Below are 16,612 nucleotides of genomic sequence, written 5' to 3'. Positions count from 1 at the left end.
TCATCATAGGGCATGATGGTTTCTGCGACTGCACTTGAAGAAACTTTCAAAGTTCTTCACATTTTCCGGATTGACCTTCATGTCCCCCCCCCCCCCACCTTGTCACAACACAACTGATTGTCTCAAACACATTAAGAAGGACATAAATTCCACAAATTAACGTTTAACAAGGCACACCTGTTAACTGAAATGCATTCCAGGTGACTACCTCATGAATCTGGTTGAGAGAATGCCAATAGTGTGCAAAGCTGTCATCAAGGCAAAGGGTGGCTACTTTGAAGAATCTCAAATATAAAATATATTTTGATTTGTTTAACACTTATTTGGTTACTACATGACTCCATATGTGTTATTTCATAGTTTTGATGTCTTCACTATTATTCTACAATGTAGAAAATAGTTAAAATAAAGAAAAACCCTGGAATGAGTAGGTGTGTCCAAACTTTTGACTGGCCATGCCTTAGAGTGACTGCCTGTTTACAAGGCAATTTAAGGTAACAACCTGCCTGCACCTTGGCATAGTGCAGTCTCTGGAACTCTATCAGAGGGATGCGACACCATTCTTCCGCGAGAAATTCCATCATTTGGTGTTTTGTTGATGGTGGTGGACACCGCTGTCTCAGGCACATCTCCAGAATCTCCCATAAGTGTTCAATTTGGTTTACATTGTTTTCATGCTCATGAAACCATTCAGTGACCACTCAAGCCATGTGGATGGGGGCATTGTCATCCTATGGGGGCATAGCCACGGTAGCCAAAATAATGGGCTGCCCAGCATTTTTATACATGACCTTAAGTATGATGGGATGTTAATTGCTTAATTAACTCAGGAACCAATATACTTTGTATCCCTCATTTACTCAAGTGTTTCCTTTATTTGGGCAGTTACCTGTATCTAATCAATGTCCCCCGAAAGCAAAGAATAGCAAAAAATTGCCATGGGTTAGAGAGGATAAGACTATCTAATCCACTAGATAGAAAATACTCTTGGAACTTGGTTCTGGTCATTGTTTACCAACAGGTAAGATATCTACATCTCACACAACTGTAACCTAAACATAAACCTCATGGTTGGAGGGTCATTTCTATTTGAACTCAGTCCAATTGTGGAACTCACAGAATAGACTGAATTCTATGGAAGGCAATAACTTCAATAGATGGCGTGCATGACACAAGTCCTCTGTGATATGTGAACTGGGGTTGACCTGCCTAGTGCTGGAGATTAGGGAGATTAACATGTGTGAATGTCTCTCAACTCTATTAAGGCTTTGATAGAATATCTATCTTTCCTCTCTCTCTCTCTCTCTCTCTCTCTCTCTCTCTCACGCACACAGCAAACACCAAAGAACACACAGCAGACTATGAAGGAGTAGACACAAACAGCCTTTTGTTTTGTATGTGTGTGTGTGATAACAGTACGATGCTTGAGATTATAGTGGGGTTAGTTTGTGTGTATGTGTGGCCATACATGCTTGGTTAACTTCTGAATGTCCCTCCTGGTCATTTGAAATTAGGAGGTACCATGGAGTGTGGGGGCGATAAGAGCCAAAGTCATTAACACCACGTGGACTCAGACTTTACAACAGGCAGGGGGAGTGGTGTGTGGTCCCAACTCTGAGTGTGTGTGTGTGTGTGTTAGTGCATGTGTTTGTGTCCTGGCTGTAGACAACGTGTGCATGTTCTTATGCAAGATCATCAACCATTGATGTGCAAGACCATCAACAAAATGTATGTGAACGTATCCCGGTTGTACAACGGATAGTCTGATTGGTTGAGAGGAGTTTGAAGCTATGGCAACCACAACCATAGCATGAAAACAGTGTACATCTGGGAAAAGGGAGAGCTCCAGTAAGCATGCCAAGTGGTAGTACTCACCATCCATAGTGTCCTCACAATGCTGGTTGAAGTTCTCATAGGAGTCCCAGCGGATTAGAGCATCTTGGGTATTGTAGTCCACTGAGACCGTGGGTCCATTCTCCAAGTGATCCATCCCTGGGAGAAAAAAATACACATTCAAAGAAGACGTCAAATATCTTACTTAAGGTAACTTCTTTCTGACAAAGAATTACCAGAACATACTGTACTCATGGGCCAAAGCTATACTCATACAAAAAGAGTTATGTGTCTGTCAAGTTCAAAACTATCTTTCTAAATTAGCTTTAATTTGCATGGAGAAAATGGCTGCCAAAAAAGAGAAGCAGGTATGCTTACCATGGATTTTTTCTGGCCCAAAGGAAAATACAAACTCCACCTTTCCAAAATCTGGGAATCTGTCATCTGGTTTGAGGATGAGAGAAAATAAGAAAATGTGTTCATGTTCAAAACAAAGACAGGAGATTTCAACTTATGGATGTAAAAGTTACTGGCAAATATGGTCATCAATTAGGTTTGACAGATATTGTATGCATTATTGTGGAAATGTTAGTTTTCTGGACATTTAGGAATGTCTTCTTTACCCTTGAAGGTCTCGTCTAGCTCATCCTTCCCAAAGACGATTCCCAAGTCGTGCACAGCGCAGGTATGGAACTGCACCCGAAATATCACATCCCGCTGTGGGCTTCTGAAGCGCTTGTGGTAACACTTCAGCTGGAGGGGACAGGAAGATAAATACCGTCTTAAACAAGGCCTTTCTGGTTTCAGGGACACATACTTTTATGGAGTCCCAAAAATAGACGTTGTCAAGGCTTTCATAGATTTCACGGTGCTCAAGTCACAAATATCACCTCGAGACCTTAATTTACTTTCTGTTGCAAACTGACTTCTGAGATACTTTCACAGTGCTTAGATCACTAGCACAACTGAAAAACACTTGAAGGTGGCCTCAATTTAGCTTGGAGTTTTTCACTTTTGGGACTATTCCATTAGTTCCATTGTACCCGGCAAACCATTGTCTTCCGTCAGATGGCATCATTCTAACCTGACAAGCGTCTCCAGGAGCCATCTGTCTAGCAAATTGTGGAACTCATCAGACTGACACACTCACTGGCTAGTGGCTACTACGACAAAACATGCTCGATCAGCAGAGCAAACTTGTTCCCAGTTAACAGCTTAGTGCTAGCATGTTTGAATTGGCCATTAGTGTAGCTACAGTAGTTTGCCAGCTTGCTGATGAAGTTGTACTGCACCAAAGTTATGGTAAAAAAAATATCTGACTGATAGCTGGCACTATCCACTGGGCACAGATGTCATTTCATTGTCTAGTTTTGATTTGGTTGAGTTGTCAACTAACGTGAATTCAACGTGAAATCAACAACAAATGTCACCATGTCATTGGATTTAGGTTAAAAGTTTGGTGAAAAAAATATGAAATGCCCTAACGTTGATGACTTTTTACAAATCCAATCAATTTTCCACATTGATTCAACATCATCACATAGATTTTTTTAGTTAAAATGACGTGGAAACAACATTGATTCAAGCAGTTTTTGCCCAGTGGGTGGTGACTCACTACTTTGTAATATTTGGCCAACGCGATAATGTCGCAGAGAGCACTCAGCTGCTACAGAACTTAGTGCACTAAACACGCCAGAACAGCAACTGTCTTATCATGAAAACCTATTAATTGTGATATTAGCTAGAATTTTACTACACTAGCTAGATAACTTGAGGGAGTATTTATTCAGCATTGTGTGTGTGAACTGGCGTTGGGTTAGCATCGCTTTCGTTTCATATGGATTGCACATTTAGCATTTCTGAAAACTGATTCTACAACCACAGTACTCCTTAGCTAGATGCAGAATTAGGTAGTTAACATTTCAAAATGAGCTACAGATTTATAGTTATTTTTGTTGTTGGTAAGATTAACTCTGACTCTTTGAGGATGAATGGGGGTCACCTTGGTAACATAATGTTATGACAGCGTATTGTAGCCAGATTACATTTTTTATCTATAGTGTCTGCGAGTTATCAGACAGATCAGTGCAGACGGCCATCTGACGTAAGACAATGCCGGGCAAACTAAATCCAGCACAGACACAGGTCTGCATGCTATATGTCATTGTGAAATACCAGTGGATAACATACCAGCTAAATTCCCAGCACAATTCTGTTTCAGGGCATTTGGCAGTGTGCTAGAGAAAGCAGTTTTGTTTTTATATATAGCCCTGTAAATGTATGGCTTGCCTTCCCAAACAAAATCACTATTATCCAGACCATCGCTATCCAAACAAGAGCCTTTTAAAGCCTTGTACACCCAAACCCTACACAGGAAACTCTTCACTCTCTCCCCCACTGTGATTCACCCTGGCTACGGGTTGGCCAGAACTTTTACAAGGACCTCACATTTACAGGTATACAAGGAACATTTTGCTTGGTGCTTAGCCCAAACGACAAACTGCACAAAAAACTGTGGCTGGGCTGAGCTTGGAAACGGCTGTAACCGTACTGAACACCTTTTAGGGTATACGCCTGACGAACACTTCCATTTGTCTGGAATTATTGTTTATTTAGCCTCATAACCGTGATAAGATATGCGTCATGTTCATTAGGCACCAAATTGAAAAAACTTACTGAAACAGGGAGGAAAAACAAAGACTTATAAGACCAATAAGAAACACAAAAGTTGGTTTTCAGTTGCAAAACATTTAAAAACCCTTTCCGTCGCATGGCCTAATCAATGTCCATGATTACTTAACTTATTTTGAGACATTGTTGACCATAGACAGCCACTGTTCATCATGGAATAATACGTCGCTTTGGTGTAAATGTTACACGTCTAGCCTGGTTAAACCAAGCTGAATGCTGCACTCAACATAAGTGAAATTAATCAATGATGAGCACAGGGTTCAGTCTGGTTAATGTCCTCGACACATGACGGAAACAGTCACTTCCCTGGACCAGCCTTCCTTCGCTGTATTGGGTTGAGGTTGGAGGAACTAAAAAAACAGCAGGATCTTATTTGCAGAGACAAAAGCAAAACAAACAACTCTAGATGAGGAAAGAGGGGGAACTGAGCCAAATGGCCTGTGGCGTCATGGGATATGTATACCTCCCACTGGGGGTCTATTTAAGGGGGTGTGGGTGGGGGGGGACCATGCTAGTGAGCCAAGTTTGAGGATAAGTTGAAGAAAAACACACAATGACGAACTGATTCAGACTGTCAAGATGAAATATATACAGTGGGGAAAAAAGTATTTAGTCAGCCACCAATTGTGCAAGTTCTCCCACTTAAAAAAATGAGAGAGGCCTGTAATTTTCATCATAGGTACACGTCAACTATGACAGACAAATTGAGAAAAATTCCAGAAAATCACATTGTAGGATTTTTTATGAATTTATTTGCAAATTATGGTGGAAAATAAGTATTTGGTCAATAACAAAAGTTTCTCAATACTTTGTTATATACCCTTTGTTGGCAATGACACAGGTCAAACGTTTTCTGTAAGTCTTCACAAGGTTTTCACACACTGTTGCTGGTATTTTGGCCCATTCCTCCAAGCAGATCTCCTCTAGAGCAGTGATGTTTTGGGGCTGTCGCTGGGCAACACAGACTTTCAACTCCCTCCAAAGACTTTCTATGGGGTTGAGATCTAGAGACTGGCTAGGCCACTCCAGGACCTTGAAATGCTTCTTACGAAGCCACTCCTTCGTTGCCCGGGCGGTGTGTTTGGGATCATTGTCATGCTGAAAGACCCAGCCACGTTTCATCTTCAATGCCCTTGCTGATGAAATCTCACGATACATGGCCCCATTCATTCTTTCCTTTACACGGATCAGTCGTCCTGGTCCCTTTGCAGAAAAACAGCCCCAAAGCATGATGTCTCCACCCCCATGCTTCACAGTAGGTATGGTGTTCTTTGGATGCAACTCAGCATTCTTTGTCCTCCAAACACGACGAGTTGAGTTTTTACCAAAAAGTTCTATTTTGGTTTCATCTGACCATATGACATTCTCCAAATCCTCTTCTGGATCATCCAAATGCACTCTAGCAAACTTCAGACGGGCCTGGACATGTACTGGCTTAAGCAGGGGGACACGTCTTGCACTGCAGGATTTGAGTCCCTGGCGGCGTAGTGTGTTACTGATGGTAGGCTTTGTTACTTTGGTCCCAGCTCTCTGCAGGTCATTCACTAGGTCCCCCCGTGTGGTTCTGGGATTTTTGCTCACCGTTCTTGTGATCATTTTGACCCCACGGGGTGAGATCTTGCGTGGAGCCCCAGATCGAGGGACATTATCAGTGGTCCTGTATGTCTTCCATTTCCTAATAATTGCTCCCACAGTTGATTTCTTCAAACCAACCTATTGCAAATTCAGTCTTCCCAGCCTGGTGCAGGTCTACAATTTTGTTTCTGGTGTCCTTTGACAGCTCTTTTCGTCTTGGCCATAGTGGAGTTCGGAGTGTGACTGTTTGAGGTTGTGGACAGGTGTCTTTTATACTGATAACAAGTTCAAACAGGTGCCATTAATACAGGTAACGAGTGGAGGACAGAGGAGCCTCTTAAAGAAGAAGTTACAGGTCTGTGAGAGCCAGAAATATTGCTTGTTTGTAGGTGACCAAATACTTATTATCCACCATAATTTGCAAATAAATTCATAAAAAATACTACAATGTGATTTTCTGGATTTTTTCTTTTTTCAATTTGTCTGTCATAGTTGACGTGTACCTATGATGAAAATTACAGGCCTCTCTCATCTTTTTAAGTGGGAGAACATGCACAATTGGTGGCTGACTAAATACTTTTTCCCCCCACTGTATATATATATATATATATATATATATATATATATATATATATATATATATATATATATATATATATATATATATATATATATATATATATATACTGTCTATACAGTGGGGAGAACAAGTATTTGATACACTGCCGATTTTGCAGGTTTTCCTACTTACAAAGCATGTAGAGGTCTGTAATTTTTATCATAGGTACACTTCAACTGTGAGAGACGGAATCTAAAACAAAAATCCAGAAAATCATGATTTTTAAGTAATTAATTTACATTTTATTGCATGAAATAAGTATTTGATACATCAGAAAAGCAGAACTTAATATTTGGTACAGAAACCTTTGTTTGCAATGCCATACATTTCCTGTAGGTCTTGACCAGGTTTGCACACACTGCAGCAGGGATTTTGGCCCACTCCTCCATACAGACCTTCTCCAGATCCTTCAGGTTTCGGGGCTGTCGCTGGGCAATACGGACTTTCAGCTCCCTCCAAAGATGTTCTATTGGGTTCAGGTCTGGAGACTGGCTAGGCCACTCCAGGACCTTGAGATGCTTCTTACGGAGCCACTCCTTACTTGCCCTGGCTGTGTGTTTCGGGGCGTTGTCATGCTGGAAGACCCAGCCACGACCCATCTTCAATCCTCTTACTGAGGGAAGGAGGTTGTTGGCCAAGATCTCGCGATACATGGCCCCATCCAACCTCCCCTCAATACGGTGCAGTCGTCCTGTCCCCTTTGCAGAAAAGCATCCCCAAAGAATGATGTTTCCATCTCCATGCTTCACGGTTGGGATGGTGTTCTTGGGGTTGTACTCATCCTTCTTCTTCCTCCAAACACGGCGAGTGGAGTTTAGACCAAAAAGCTCTATTTTTGTCTCATCAGACCACATGACCTTCTCCCATTCCTCCTCTGGATCATCCAGATGGTCATTGGCAAACTTCAGACGGGCCTGGACATGCACTGGCTTGAGCAGGGGGACCTTGCGTGCGCTGCAGGATTTTAATCCATGACGGCGTAGTGTGTTACTAATGGTTTTCTTTGAGACTGTGGTCCCAGCTCTCTTCAGGTCGTTGACCAGGTCCTGCCATGTAGTTCTGGGCTGATCCCTCACCTTCCTCATGATCATTGATGCCCCACGAGGTGAGATCTTGCATGGAGCCCCAGACCGAGGGTGATTGACCGTCATCTTGAACTTCTTCCATTTTCTAATAATTGCGCCAACAGTTGTTGCCTTCTCACCAAGCTGCTTGCCTATTGTCCTGTAGCCCATCCCAGCCTTGTGCAGGTCTACAATTTTATCCCTGATGTCCTTACACAGCTCTCTGGTCTTGGCCATTGTGGAGAGGTTGGAGTCTGTTTGATTGAGTGTGTGGACAGGTGTCTTTTATATAGGTAACGAGTTCAAACAGGTGCAGTTAATACAGGTAATAAGTGGAGAACAGGAGGGCTTCTTAAAGAAAAACGAACAGGTCTGTGAGAGCCGGAATTCTTACTGGTTGGTAGGTGATCAAATACTTATGTCATGCAATAAAATGCAAATTAATTACTTAAAAATCATACACTGTCATTTTCTGGATTTTTGTTTTAGATTCCGTCTCTCACAGTTGAAGTGTACCTATGATAAAAATTACAGACCTCTACATGCTTTGTAAGTAGGAAAACCTGCAAAATTGGCAGTGTATCAAATACTTGTTCTCCCCACTGTATATACTACATGGCTAAAAGTATGTGGACACCTGCTCGTCAAACATCTCATTCCAAAATCACGGGCATTAATATGGAGTTGGTCCCCCCTTTGCTGCAATAACATTTTACATTTTAGTCATTTAGCAGACGCTCTTATCCAGAGCGACTTACAGGAGCAATTAGGGTTAAGTGCCTTGCTTAAGGTTTTTCACCTAGTCTGCTCAGGGATTAGAACCAGCAACCTTTCGGTTACTGGCACAACGCTCTTACCCACTAAGCTACCTGCCGCACTACAGCCTCCAATCTTCTGGGAAGGCTTCCCACTAGATGTTGGAACATTGCTGTGGGGACTTGCTTCCATTTAGCCACAAGAGCATTAGTGAGGTCGGGTACCGATGTTGGGCGATTATGCCTGGCTCGCAGTCAGCGTTCCAATTCATTCAAAAGGTGTTCGATGGGGTTGAGGTCAGGGCTCTGTGCAGGCCAGTCAAGTTCTTCCACACCGATCTCGACAAACCATGTCTGTATGGACCTTGCTTTGTGCACGGGGGCATTGTCATGCTGAAACAGGAAAGGGCCTTCCCCAAACTGTAGCCACAAAGTTTCCATATTACATTTTAGTCATTTAGCAGACTCTCTTATCCAGAGAGCTCTTATCCATACATTTTCAAAGTTGGAAGCAGAGAATTGTCTAGAATGTCATTGTCTGCTGTAGTGTTAAGATTTCCCATCATTGGAACTAAGGGGCCTAGCCCGAACCATGAAAAACAGCCCCAGACCATTATTCGTAATCCACCAAACTTTACAGTTGGCACTATGCATTTGGTCAGGTAGCGTTCTCCTGGGTTCCGACAAACCCAGATTTGTCCATTGGACTACCAGATGGTGGCGAGCTTTATAACACTCCAGTCTACGCTTGGCATTGCGCATGGTGATCTTAGGCTTGTGTGTGGCTGCTCCACAATGGAAACCCACTTCATGAAGCTCCCGACGAACAGTTATTGTGCTAAAGTTGCTTCCAGAGACAGTTTGGAACTTGGTAGTGAGTGTTGCAACTGAGGACAGACGATATTTACGCACTATACGTTTCAGCACTCAGCGGTCCCGTTCTGTGAGCTTGTGTGGCCTACCACTTCGTGGCTGAACCGTTGTTGCTCCTAGATGTTTTCACTTCACAATAACAGCACTTACAGTTGACCGGGGCAGCTCTAGCAGGGCAGAAATTTGATGAACTGACTTATTGGAAAGGTGGCATCCTATAACGGTGCCACATTGAAAGTCACTGAGCTCTTCAGTACGGGCCATTCTACTGCCAATGTTTGTCTATGGAGATTGCATGGCTGTGTGCTCGATATTATACACCTGTCAGCAATGGGTGTGGCTAACATAGCCAAACCCACTAATTTGAAGGGGTTTTCCACATACTTTTGTATATATATATATATATATATATATATATATATATATATATATATATATATATATATATATATATATATATATATTTCAACGATTTTACTGAGTTACAGTTCATAGAAGGAAATCGGTCAATTTAAACAAATTCCTTAGGCCTTAATCTACGGATTTCACATGACTGGGCAGGGGCGCAGCCATGGGTGGGTCTGGGAGGGCATAGGCCCACCCACTGGGGAGCCAGGCCCAGCCAATCAGAATACGTTTTTCCCCACAAAAGGGCTTAATTACAGACAGAAACACTCCTCAGTTTCATCAGTTGTCCGGGTGGCTGGTCTCAGACAATCCCGCAGGTGAAGAAACCGGATGTGGAGGTCCTGGGCTGGCGCGGTTACACGTGGTCTGCGGTTGTGAGGCCGGTTGGACGCACTGCCAAATTCTCTAAAACGACGTTGGATGCAGCTTATGGTAGAGAAATTAACATAACATTCTCTGGCAACAGCTCTGGTGGACATTATTGCAGTCAGCATGTCAATTGTTCGCTCCCTCAAAACCTGAGACATCTTTGGCATTGTGTTGTGTTTCAGAACTGCACATCTCATAGTGGCCTTTAATTTTTGTTCAGTATATATATATATATATATATATGTATATATATATATATATATATATATATATATATATATATATATATATATATATATATATATATATATATATATATATATATATATATATATATTATTTTAAAGTAAAATGTCATATTTTTTTGTAATTGATGTGTTGTACACAAACAGGGATGTAAACAAATTTGTGCACAACATTTGAGAGAAATACACTTTTTGTGCATATGGAAAATATCGGGGATCTTTTATTTCAGCTCATGAAACATGGGACCAACACTTTACATGTTGCGTTTATATTTTTGTTCAGTATATACAGTACCAGTCAAACGTTTGGACACACCCACTCATTCAAGGGTTTTTCTTTATTTTTACTATTTTCTACATTGTAGAATAATAGTGAAGTCACCAAAACTATGAATTAACACATATGGAATCATGTAGTAACCAAAAAAATGTTAAACAAATCAAAATATATTTTATATTTGAGATTCTTCAAATAGCCACCCTTTGCCTTGATGACAGCTTTGCACACTATGATCCATATGTGTTATTTCATAGTTTTGATTTCTTCACTATTATTCTACAATGTAGAAAATAGTAAAAATAAAGAAAAACCCTTGAATGAGTAGGTGTGTCCAAACTTTTGACTGGTAGTATATATATTGTTTTTTAAGTAAAACATTAGTTTACATTTTTTTTACTGATGTGTTGCACACAAAAAATACAATGCATGAAAACCTGCTCCTGAGTCCTGCTACATGACTACAGATGGCAAAAAGTAAAGTAATTTTTTAAGTCAATGTTTTATTCACAAACATCAGCATCCATTAGTGTTCCATTAGAGAGCAGATGCAATATACGCTTTAGCTGAAGCATCTGCTAAAGTATCTGTTTTGGGGCCAAGCGATATTGCCTATGGTAAGTGCTGCTTTCAAATTGCTTTGACACAAATTATGTCACCAATGTGCATGCCAAATCAATCGGTGCCTGATAGACTAAGCAACTGAAGCTATATGCTTTCTGTCTATGCTTAAGACACATTTCCATGGAGTGGAAAATAAAGTATTCTTATTCTTACCATAAAACGCGAGTGCAATAGAATTATAATATTTCCAGCATGGTCTTGAAGAGGAAGTAAGTCATTTTGACATGCTAGTTTACAGCCTGCATATTGTGTGCTAATGAGGGTAGTTAAACTGAGGTAAAGGGAACATGCCAACTGTCCTTGCCTCTAGTTTTTACAGCCTTGCTGCTTTCATGAATGGGTCAAACATACTGTATTTGCACACAATGTGTTTGGACTTAAATGTGGTTAAAATAAATTGCATTCACCAACAGAGGTCAATCCACTATCCTCTCATTTGAGGGGGTGAATACCTTACCATAATAAACACTCCCGAAAGCTATGTACAGTACACTTCTCCTTGTCACTCAGTGAGGCGCTGATGGTCCTTACCAGAATGTCCCCCTTCAGCAGCAGGCCAGGCTCAATAGTGATGCAGATACTGGTCTGGCTGTCTCCCTGGACATTACTGTAAACACACACAGAGAGCCAAAGAAGAGTTACTCTTGTTAACACACCATCACACCACATGATGCACATCATCACGGTATAAACGGACACACACAACGAACAACCACTCCACTCCACACTTAACACATACACACCATCACGCACGTACCCTCTTGAACGCACCACCGCTTCACACAAAGCACAGACACGGCACTCTTTCACACACATCATTAGTTAGCGACACGTATGATCAGTGAAGTAGGTGATTAGCAATCATGAGGACTTCATTGGTAAGACAGGGAGACGTGTACTTGACCATTATGTTCAGGCGTTGGGTAATGTGTGCCTACATGCGTGCCTCAATGTGAGCCAGGGATCAAAGGAATACTAGGTAATAGGGTGCATGTGAGAGAGGGGGATGAGGGAGAGATGGAGGGAGGGGGGAGATGGGGCCTTGTGAGGGTAACGGAGCACCCTGGGGTATCTAGAGAACCAGGTTAATGATTTCACACACAGCTTAACACATACGGTGTATCCCTATATATGAAACACTTGGACCTGCATGGACCTACACCAGGGGTAGGCAACTAGATTCAGCCGTGGGCCGATTTTTGTCAGAGCGAATGGCCGTGGGGCCTGAAAATTATAATAATAACTTGTACACCGCAAATTGACCACATCTAAGCCCAAAAAATAATAATCATTTCATACCTTGATTACATTGAGACATGATCACATATGTCTCTTTTTTATTTGTATGACTACTTGGGAACAGATTTCTTACATTAAACAAATGTTTTGCTAAATTCCTGGTGATTTTACTGTCTTTTATTTACCAAAAACTAAAATGTGTCTGTTGCCGACCCCTGACCTAAACACACGCACGTATGCACACACCACAGGAGGTTGGTGGCACCTTAATTGGGGAGGATGGGCTTGTGGTAATGGCTGGAGCAAAATGAATGGAATGGTATCAAACACATGGTTTGATGCCATTCCATTTGCTCTGTTCTGGCCATTATTATGAGCCGTCCTCCCATTTACATTTACATTTTAGTCATTTAGCAGACGCTCTTATCCAGAGCGACTTACAGGTAGTGAGTGCATACATTATTATCATTTTTATTTTTTTCATACTGCCCCCCCCGTGGGAATCGAACCCACAACCCTGCCGTTGCAAACGCCATGCTCTACCAACTGAGCTACATCCCTGCCGGCCATTCCCTCCCATACCCTGGACGACGCTGGGCCAATTGTGCGCCACCCCATGGGTCTCCCAGTCGCGGCCGGCTACGACAGAGCCTGGATACGAACCAGGATCTCTAGTGACACAGCTAGCACTGCGATGCAGTGCCTTAGACCACTGCGCCACTCGGGAGACCCCTCAGCAGCCTCCACTGGCACACACTCACACACACACAAATGCACACACACGCACACACACACACATACACACACACACACACACCATATATACATGGATATATATATATATGGAGATATAGGCAAATAAAAGTTTTAGCAATGCATAGACTAGAAAGGAAGGAAGGGAATGGAAAGTGGAGGGAACCATGTAAGGAGTGCCACCTGGAGTGCCCTCATTTGTCCTGCCATCTGTGGGCATGCCCTCCTGTGTGCTCAAACGTCTGCACAAAGCTGTATAATTCATAATTTCCGGCCCGGGCCTGGGTATCTGTAGGGGTCCTTCAGCAAGGCCCTGGGTCCACACACATCTCCGTCTGCTTATTTCACTGGCTCCTCCAGTTACTAATAACACTACTACTGATCATAACACCAGGCTGGAACATCTGAGGCTGGGGAACTAGAGACTGGGGCTGGGGAACTAGAGAACTATGGAGGCTAGCTAAACATAATAACGTGTGGGAAGCTTACAATGGATTTACTTGCGGGGGGGGGGGGGGGGGGGGGGGGGTTGTGTGAGTGAGGAAACAGAAACTGAAGGTGGTTGTGTTGTGTGTGTGTGTACGTGTGTGTGTGTACTTACTAGATCCCAGATGTGTAGACTGGCTGCATGGCTTGGTAGATCTTGAGGAAAGGGCGGCAACCTGAAAAGCCATAACAGAACATTGAGTAAAAACAAGCAGGTGTGTGTATCAAGTCTGTGTGTGCGTGTGTGTGTGTATGTGTGCATGCGTGTGTGCATGCACATGTGTGTTTGCCTGCACATGTGTGTGTGTGTGTGCGTGTCAACTTTCACCTCCTTTGGACTCAAAGTTGGGGATGCCGTGCATGATGACGTGGTGAAGGAACAGGGGTTTGTTGTTGATCTTGATATGTCCTGAAAGAAGACCGCTGAAGTACTGTACATACCTGAGAGAGAAAGAGAGAGACACAGAGAGCGAGAGAGAGAGCGAGAGCGAGAGCGAGAGAGAGAATTCAGGATTTCAATGTTTTGTTAACAGAGGGATCAGCATGCCATTGGTGTACACTGGACAGTGTATGAATGGAAACACATCAAGTAGATAAATGGAGATTCTATCTCTAGGTATGACCTTTGCAAAGACAACAACAGATGCTTACATCATACTCATTCACTTATGACTTTCAGTCTACAGATGAATCAGACATTGTCTCAACTCTACAAATTAGGATGCAAAAAGGAGAAGGAGGCCTCCGTTGCCCCTCTAGGAAAGTCAACAAATTGAAAGAAAGAGTAGGAGAGTGGTTGAGAAGACAAGGTGAACTTAAACCCACTAAGATTGGTCAAGTAGCTCAGTTCAATCTGGAGCCAAACTCATAAAGAGAAAATGAAACAGGAAATGGTAGTTGGGTCAAAGAGGAAGTAGAGGTGTCAGACAGGAAGTGGAGGGAAACTGACCTCTTCTGAGATGGCTGACCCACAGGAAGTACTTTGTCTTCATAGAACCTCTTCATGGCAAACCTGTCCAGCGCCTGATCAGCACTAAACACCCAGAGACAAACATCTGGTCAGCACCCGTACCCTGCCTACCGCTCAGTCATTTCTTCACACCTCTTCAAAGGACTCTATTTTGATCATGTTAAAAAGAGACTGTGACCCAAATACAACAATGGCAGATTAAGGAAAAAAAGCTGGTCCTCTTTGAGGACATGTGACCTTTGCGTGAACCCACAGTGTTGTGTTGCTTTATACTGTATGCCATTGATTGAATTAGGGCCTGCTTTGTTGAAGAAGTCCTGAACACTGGCGCACAGTTGGCACATGTTGGGTAGGGAGGGGGAATGTGATGATGATCAGCGGATAACATGAATCTTGTGACTCTTCATCATCTGTTTATTTGTTGACTGCCCTACTGTGCTCTACGGTTCTAAAGCTCACTTCACTTGACTCTTTCTCTCCCTCTCTCACCCCCTTCTCTCTCACTCCCTTCTATATATTTTCTCACACTCTCTCATTCCCCTATTTCTCTTTCTCCTCTCTCTCTCACTCCGCTCTCTCACCCCTCTCTCTCACCCTTCTCTCTCACCCTTCTCTCTTGCCTCTTTCTCGCAATCCCCTCCCTCCCTCCCTCCCTCCCTCCCGCCCTCTATGTCTGCTCCCCTCTCTCTCTCTCTCTACAGCTCTACCCTCCCCTCCTTCTCTCCCCCCATCTCTCTCTTGTGTATTGTGCCATTAAGTCTCATGGGCTATGTGTTCACCTTGCTGATATGTTGCTGTAATGCATGTATGCTGCCACCACCACTCCTGTTCGCCCTCGGTTCCCCTGCAGAAAGAAAATCAAATAAGGATTAGCAATCAGGAAGTATTGCTTTGACATATTGGTAATTCAGAAGATATATATTGGGAAGGAGATGATGGCCTAAGAACGCCATCTACTGTCTCAGAGCAGCATAAACAGTACAAAGCCCTGATAGGTACAGTGGGGGAAAAAAGTATTTAGTCAGCCACCAATTGTGCAAGTTCTCCCACTTAAAAAGATGAGAGAGGCCTGTAATTTTCATCATAGGTACACGTCAACTATGACAGACAAATTGAGATTTTTTTTCTCCAGAAAATCACATTGTAGGATTTTTTATGAATTTATTTGCAAATTATGGTGGAAAATAAGTATTTGGTCACCTACAAACAAGCAAGATTTCTGGCTCTCACAGACCTGTAACTTCTTCTTTAAGAGGCTCCTCTGTCCTCCACTCGTTACCTGTATTAATGGCACCTGTTTGAACTTGTTATCAGTATAAAAGACACCTGTCCACAACCTCAAACAGTCACACTCCAAACTCCACTATGGCCAAGACCAAAGAGCTGTCAAAGGACACCAGAAACAAAATTGTAGACCTGCACCAGGCTGGGAAGACTGAATCTGCAATAGGTAAGCAGCTTGGTTTGAAGAAATCAACTGTGGGAGCAATTATTGGAAATGGAAGACATACAAGACCACTGATAATGTCCCTCGATCTGGGGCTCCACGCAAGATCTCACCCCATGGGGTCAAAATGATCACAACAACGGTGAGCAAAATCCCAGAACCACACGGGGGGACCTAGTGAATGACCTGCAGAGAGCTGGGACCAAAGTAACAAAGCCTACCATCAGTAACACACTACGCCGCAGTGCCAGACGTGTCCCCCTGCTTAAGCCAGTACATGTCCAGGCCCGTCTGAAGTTTGCTAGAGTGCATTTGGATGATCCAGAAGAGGATTGGGAGAATGTCATATGGTCAGATGAAACCAAAATATAACTTTTTGGTAAA

General features: G+C 42.7%; 1 protein-coding gene across 1 annotated transcript in view; it reads right to left on the bottom strand.

Moving 5' to 3' along the window:
• The window catches only part of tns1b (tensin 1b), a 274,098-nt gene that overhangs the window by 60,199 nt on the left and 197,287 nt on the right, over positions 1–16,612 (bottom strand). The window contains exons 9-16 of the mRNA XM_084162084.1: positions 15,561–15,625; positions 14,761–14,844; positions 14,140–14,252; positions 13,927–13,987; positions 11,865–11,940; positions 2,457–2,586; positions 2,212–2,277; positions 1,876–1,992 (exon numbers count right to left, since the gene is read on the bottom strand). Of these exons, the coding sequence (XP_084018210.1) occupies positions 1,876–1,992; positions 2,212–2,277; positions 2,457–2,586; positions 11,865–11,940; positions 13,927–13,987; positions 14,140–14,252; positions 14,761–14,844; positions 15,561–15,625 (712 nt within the window). The remainder of the gene's footprint in view (positions 1–1,875; positions 1,993–2,211; positions 2,278–2,456; positions 2,587–11,864; positions 11,941–13,926; positions 13,988–14,139; positions 14,253–14,760; positions 14,845–15,560; positions 15,626–16,612) is intronic.

The sequence above is a fragment of the Coregonus lavaretus genome, assembly GCF_964263955.1.
Source record: "Coregonus lavaretus genome assembly, chromosome: 5".
Lineage (NCBI taxonomy): Eukaryota > Metazoa > Chordata > Actinopteri > Salmoniformes > Salmonidae > Coregonus > Coregonus lavaretus.
The sequence above is the reverse complement of the archived record's forward strand: the minus strand, read 5'-3'. Positions and strand labels throughout refer to the sequence as shown.